General features: G+C 33.3%; 1 protein-coding gene across 1 annotated transcript; it reads right to left on the bottom strand.

The window, feature by feature from the left end:
• Nucleotides 1-63: 63 nt before the first annotated feature.
• On the bottom strand, nucleotides 64-4539 carry LOC9303926 (G-type lectin S-receptor-like serine/threonine-protein kinase SRK). Its single transcript, XM_002869844.2, has 7 exons — nucleotides 2463-4539; nucleotides 1865-1999; nucleotides 1600-1787; nucleotides 1272-1482; nucleotides 945-1182; nucleotides 697-847; nucleotides 64-616 (listed from the first exon to the last, which is right to left on the bottom strand). The coding sequence occupies exons 1-7, from the start codon at nucleotides 3763-3765 to the stop codon at nucleotides 284-286; spliced, it is 2559 nt and encodes an 852-aa protein (XP_002869890.1). The 5' UTR covers nucleotides 3766-4539; the 3' UTR covers nucleotides 64-283.
• Nucleotides 4540-7610: the final 3071 nt, after the last annotated feature.

Below are 7610 nucleotides of genomic sequence, written 5' to 3' on the forward strand. Positions count from 1 at the left end.
TTAAAACATTACAAAGTGTATTAATTTTAACCTAAATAATTTAAATCACTTTGCCAATATGCGGAACCATAATACTAGTGCTTTATAATGCTGCCGCCAAATACAAGTTTGGACATAAACATAGTCGCAGCAAAACAATTATAGAATACAATTTTAATGTAGAAATACCAAATCTGTAGTAATATTAACTAGCTAATGAGAATTTCTTCTTTTACATATTGATTCTTATATCACTCACTTTAGAAATCTTGAAACGAAGAACTGGCTCAGTAGCTTCTTCCAATTACCGAGCGTTGATGACCGAGACAGTGAATTGGTTTATTGTCGAAGATTCATTGCGTTGTGTACTGGATGACGAATCAGTCTCAAGAAAACTTCTTCCGATGCAATAACCAGGCGGTTTAGGCTGAGGTATTTCCCCTTTTTCATTTCCTAGCATGAAAACCACCGAAGACATCTTTGGTCTGTCCTCTGCACGCTCTTGAACACATAAGAGACCAATCTGTAAGCATCTTAAGACTTCGTGTGGTCGGAACGTTGACGATGATGATGATGTGCCTACAATGATTGGATCGGCGATCTCTAGCCATTTTCCTTCCTTCCAATGATCCCACGTCTGTTCATAAAGATAAAAGAAATACATGTGTTTGATAATTCTCAACGAAAGAAGATAAAATTTGAGAGGTTTGAGCTTACGTAGCTAAGAAGATTATTGTCCTGGTTCGAGTTGTAGAATCCTCTGTTCCTCTTTCCACTGACAATTTCAAGAACCAATACCCCAAAGCTGAAGACATCCGATTTTACTGAGAATATCCCGTCCATTGCGTATTCTGGAGACATGTAACCGCTACATAAAGAAGGATGAAACTCATTATTACCATTTTTATTCAGTTAAGACAATAAGATTTTGTTTTCAGGCATATAATGATGTTCTTAATACTTACTATGTTCCAACCACCTTCTTGGTGCTAGCTTCCGTCTCTTCCCTTTCAAATATCCTAGCCATCCCGAAATCCGATATCTTTGGGGTCATATCTTTATCAAGCAAGACATTGCTCGCTTTCAAATCTCTATGGATAATCTTAAACCGTGAGTCTTGGTGAAGATACAAAAGTCCTCGAGCAATACCATTAATAATGTTGAATCTCTTTTGCCAGTTTAGCTTAGAGCTTTGGACTTTTTCTGCATATTGATCACAACCAAATAAAATAAAAATCGTTTAGATGACATTCAATTGAAAAACACAACTAGTAAAAAGGTGAGGCATTAACTGAAGAGATGAGAATCGAGGCTTCCATTCTCCAAGTACTCATAGATCAATATCTTCTCATCCGCGTAGATACAACAACTAAAAAGTCGAACAAGATTTATGTGTTGAAGTCTCGCGATCAGCTTCACCTCGTTCTTGAACTCATTGACCCCTTGCAGTGACACCATTGATAGTCTTTTCACAGCAATCTCCTGCCCGTCAGGTAACCTTCCCTGCCAGCATATATTTTCATAAGTTATATACAACATATGTATATCGTGTATTATAACTTTCCCGTCAAGGTAACTCATTGGTGCCTTGTGGTTTTTTTAGTGTTTCGTCATTTTTACCATGTACACGACACCAAAACCACCCTGTCCAAGTATGTTGGAATCAGAGAAATTATCGGTTGCCATAACAACAGCTTCAAACTCCGTGAGTGGAAGTTCCAATTCCTCTGTTTTGTTCTCGCCAAACAAGTGTCTCCCGCTGGATATTACCACCCCATTGGTTAGATGTTGAGTTCTCTCGCGATACACTGTTTCCAGACGCAAAATATATGATAATAAGAAAAATTACCAAAACAAAAAACGATGATAAAGGTTACTAATTTACCATTAGGAGCTGCAGTTGCTCTTGCTTGCTTCTGTTTCTTTTTCCAAAACCAGTACATGATGAAACTCACAAGAAGCAGCAAGCTTACTCCAACAATCAAACCTATAATTTGTCCACTAATGTGTTTTCTGTCCCCTGGAAAACAAAGTGAAGGAATGGTATGAAAATTTTTTAGGCTCCTATCTTTGAATCTTTTATATATATTAGGCTCCTATATTTGAAGGAATACAATTATATCGTCTTCAATTTTTCTTTTAAACTGTTTTATATTGTAGTATCTTAGAATTAAATATTAAAAAATTTCACAAAAAAATACATTTTAATATCCTTAAAAATATATGACGACGGAAAGATTCTAAATATATATATATATATATATATATATATATATATATATTTCTATTTTTAATTGTTTATATAATTAGGGATTTTTGCCAAATATAATTATATCAACTTTTAAGTATAACTGACGTAAAAAAATACTTTTTGTGAATCCAATTTGGATATGGGATCCATTAAAAAAGGTTTAACATATGGATCTGGATCCCTTTAAGTTCTCATGTTCTATCCGTGTCTAGTACTAGGAGAAAGTGCTCACCGATATTAGCAGCGGCCACTCTAACATAAAGATCTTGACCATCGGCAGCATAATTTCGGATATCCACAAACCTTCCGATCCAAATCACACAACCTGAACCACCATTTCGAATGTCGGTATTAGCAAACGCAGTACAATTACAAGTCTTAGCGCACCTCTCTTTACAATCCTTAAACCCAATTCTCTTGTCCACGATCGCTGCCGTAGTATCTGGCAACTTTATTTTCCTCAGCTGTGTAAAGCCATCTCTACCGCAGTTCAATGGTGTCGTCCTTTGACATCTACCCCTCACGTCTCCCAACGCCCATTCTTGCGGGTTCCTCGGTTTAAACCCTTCGACACAGTTACACATTGGTGACGTGCTCATGTCACAGTAAGCGTAAGGACCACAAGGATTATAGGTCTCACACGCGTTGTCCGTTGATGTAGACCATAACATGTTCCATTCTTTGTATATCGGATCCCAGGTAAATTGCTGTAATAACCCCGCGTAATTTATTGTCAATCTCGAGTAGAGGTTGTGGTCAGTTGGTCGGAAAGTGAAAGCGACCTCCTCTTTATTCTCCGTTAAATTATAAATAATGTCGTCCCATTTTTGCATCTCCAGCATGCCGCTAAATCGGATTCCGTTCCAAGGGCCGCTCCGGAACACTCTAAAGTCACTCATCCAAATAAAAAACTCAGGTAGCCCTAGAGTTTCGATTTTGAACAAATAATCCCCACTTGACATATCAAATGAACTTTTCCAGGAACGAAGAAATTTGTTGAGCCTTTTTTTGTGATCCAGACCCAACTTCATCTGCGGTAGTAAAGTATCTGTCGGGAAATCAAAGCTCTGCCACAAAAATTCATCTGAGCCATTGGTTTTGGAGTCCCTTAGCACGAAATTTCCGTTATCCAGAAGCTCTGCCACCACTGGAGATTTCACCTCTGCCGTTAGATTGGTTGACCAAACAGGGGTATCAAAGTGATTTAGGAGGACAAGGTTAGCATTGGAGATTTTGAGGATTCCAGTGGAAGTAGAGATAGGATTATCTCTATTTGCAACCCAAACATAGGTTTTCTCAGGGATTTTCTTGTACCAAATCCCAAGATACCAACTATCACCAAGGATTGTAAAGAAACCAAGCTCGAAGACATCACCCAGAGACACAATGGTTTTGTTGCTTGAAATAGTCAGAGATTCTGTAGCTGACAAAGTGTTGGTAGAGATAGAGAAATCAGGGAACAGAATTAAGAAAAAGAAGAGGAAGACGAAGCTGAAGCTGTAATAATGGTGTTTGTTTGGTACTTCACGTCTCATCTCTCATATGTTGTTCTTCTTTTTCCTTTTGCTTACTTTATAGGCAAATATCAATATCTATGCTTAGAAGATCAAAGAATTAAGTCTGTATGCATGCTTTTTTATTAATTAAGTGAGCAAGAGAGAGAATAATGTTTTTACCATTTTACCCTTTTTCTAAACACTTGAATATTTGTCTTTCTTCCAAATCCTCCTCTTTCCAAATCATCTTCTTTCTTCATCGTCATTTCCATTTTTTTCAAACAGATTTTATATCCAATTCTCCATTTGGTTAATAAAATTCATTGTTTTTATATGTAACACACAATTATCACCAAACGATTCATAAAAATAGAGAGAACTTACATGAGTTTAGATGGATTAAAATTTTAATTTGAAGAATTTTGGGATAAAAATTATAGTTTTGTAATTTAAAGTGAAGATGGAGAGGACGAAGATAAAGAAAATAAAAAGGAAATTTGCAGGTGAACATGGGTTGGAGTTGCAGGTGACAATGAAAGAAGAAGAAAATTTGGAAGAATGACGACAGAGGAGGATACCCGAGAAGAATGAAATTTTATTGTTTTTTACGTCCACGATAACACATAAGTTAACCGTGATAAACAAGTTATCACGATAAATAAATATGCTAATGCATAAGTTAACGATGCTAATGCATAAGTTAACGGTAATAAATAAATTGTTGAAATAAATAAACATGTCAATATATAAGTTAGTTGATATCAATCAGATAATAAATAATTTAACATGATAAATATAAATTTATCATAAAACTTGAAAAGTTATCGCGATACAATCTAATTTATATTGCTAATCAAATAAATAATCAGCAAAATCATTATCTTTTTATTTTATCTCGTGATGAATAGTGTTTTTGATGTTGGCCGAACAGTGTTTTAGTTTTATTTATCGCGATACAATTTGATTTACATTGTTAATCAAATAGATAACTACAAAAATCATTGTTTCCTTATTGATTCCGATGATAGATAGTGTTTCCGATAACAAATGAACAATGTTATTTTTATTGTTAACACTAAATTATTTATCTTGTTATTATTTTTTGTTAGCATTTAATTCTAACAAAGGGTAGTTTTGGTATTAATTGAGTCAGAGGAAAGAGAACTAATAAAAAAATAAGTATGGATAGATTTTTAATTTTGCAATCCTCCATGCATATCAATTAATATAGCCCTACTTTATATATGAAAATTTTAATATAATGATTTCAGGTTTATCTAATCGATGGAAAGTTGTTTAGATTTCAAATTTCATATTTTTATGTCTAATAAGTAGCCCTGAGACGGATCCGGATATCCGGCATTTTTGGGCATTTTTGAGATATCCGGATCCGGATCCGGTGCGGGCGGATCTCTAATTTTTTTATTCGGATCCAGTTATACCGGATATCCGACCATCGGATACCCGCTTGAAAAATTAAAATCTAGCGGATATCCGGATCCGGATCCTTATGTTATTAAAACAATTAAACTGATTGGGCCAGCTAATGGGCAACTCAACTGTGTTGTAAGCCCAATTCAATTAAAAATTCTGTAGGTTTTAGTGGCTATTTATAACACTTGCAGAGGACAAAATGAGTTTACGTAACCGATGTGGGACAAACGTCAAAAAGCAAAGAGAAAATACTAAAGTCCCACACCGAGAAGCTATGAAAAGTAGCATTCCCCTACGCTGTTATATATATGAGTTTGTAAGCCTACGTTATTTTTCGTCATTTTTGTTTTCATATATTAAATTATAGAATGAAAATAAATATATTTAAATGATATTTCTATGTAACGGATATTTATCTGGATCCGGATATCCGGATCACAAAAATATTGATATCCGGATCCGGATCCGTTTTAAGCGGATCCATGATTCTATTATCTGGATCCGGAACCGCTTGGTCTGGATATCCTATTTTCCGGAGCGGATCGGAGCGGATCCCGGATTGGATCCCGGATCCGGATAATAGTCCCAGCCCTACTTATAAGACTTATATCCTATATTAAATTAAACCCACCAGACAAAGAAAAATGTTTTTCCACATTCCATGACTTTTATAGCTTCAATTAATTCATTTCAACAAACTTTTTTCATTCGTCAAAATTTTACCAGTAAACCTACATGTGATATTAATTTCTTATGCAACATACCATATGCTTTTTTTTGATAAGGCAACATACCATATGTTGTTCACCAAGTATATTTATTCGTCTATTATCCTTGCCCAACAAAAACCTACACGCTATGGTTCCCTCACGTGCATCCCCAATACATTGGAAGTGTTCTATATTATGGCCTTGCTGCCTTGCACATATATCGTTTATATAAGGGATATGATTACAATATTAGTTTGGCTGTCTGCGACCATGTAATAAGGAAAATGTAGCAAAATATAATCGTTTGTTGGAGCCTTGGTGGGGAAAAACGTAGGGTGTCTGATTCGGTTTTAACTTAAATGGACTTAAACAAAATCGCATTAAAACACACGGCTTTGCAATTCAGATTATTTTAGCGGAAAGAGAAATTGACAAAAACCAAACTAATTAGTGTATTCAACGCTATATTTATAATTACTAGATGAATTTCTACGCTACGCGTGGGTTTGTTTTGAAAATTGTTAAGATAAAAATATGTTAATTGTTTTTGTTGCTAATTTGTGTTTGTTTTTTTTGTTTGTTACTGTATACTTAATAAAATTAAACTCATCTTATTTACTTACAATTTTTATTGTTAAATTCGTTTTTGACTCTAAATATCAAATTATACATTTTCATGTATAATCTGATTATTTTTATATCTAAGATTCTAGTATTTGTTCATTACCATGAATACACACAACAAGAATATAAGATATTTTGATCTCAAGAGTTTTCGTATGAAAAGAAGAAAAAGAAAGCAAAACATAAAGAGTTATTCAAGTAACACTTTTAGATTTTATGCTATTGTATATAGCCATATAAGAGAAATGAATTTGTCTTGAATTTCGTAGTATGTCTAACGTCTCAAAAGCTTATTACTTGTAAAATTTTGCATGTCAATGTTAATTACGAACTTACCATAAGATACAAAAATAAAAAGAGAGAATGTCATATGATAAGATATGAACCATAACGTAATAATAAAAAAATATTCAAGGTAAAACTACTAAATTAATAAGATATTAGGTAGCAAACAACTAAACTACAACACACAATATCGAGTGATGACCATTGCCTATTAAATTAAAAAAAATTAGAAAAATAATAAAAGTAAAATGAAAGTAGTAATTGATTTATTAAAATAATTTTATACTTTTTATTTTTATTTTGAAGAAATCATTTAAGAAATGGATTATTGGAGGATTTAACACAATAGGAGACTTTTGATTTTTTTTCAATTAATTTTGCTGATTTTTAATTTAAATAATATTGAATGACACATGTCACTTTCTTGTGTGATGATGTGTCACTCATATGGAGAGAGTTGGCCAACTTTTATATATATGATTTGAGTTTTAATGAATTTTTAGATTATTTTAGGTGAATTTAGAGAAATTCTTATGATTTGTTGTAAAATCTCCCGAAATTTTATTTAAAACCATGAGATTTAAATTTTTTGTATTTTAAGTAAAGAAATCCTCCCAAATCTTTTAAAGTCACTAAAATCCAATGTTTAAAAATGTTTTCAATACAATAGATTTTAAAGTATTTTGTCAAATCACTAGTTCAATAACACTAGATTTTTTTAGAAGACTTTTTAAAATTCATGGTTGAATAACATATGAGTTTTTATTTTAGCACAAATCACTACAAATACTTGATTGAATACGCCCCTTAAGAAAATTGTGAAATCTTCAA

This window comes from Arabidopsis lyrata, assembly GCF_000004255.2.
Source record: "Arabidopsis lyrata subsp. lyrata unplaced genomic scaffold ARALYscaffold_7, whole genome shotgun sequence".
Taxonomy (NCBI): domain Eukaryota; kingdom Viridiplantae; phylum Streptophyta; class Magnoliopsida; order Brassicales; family Brassicaceae; genus Arabidopsis; species Arabidopsis lyrata.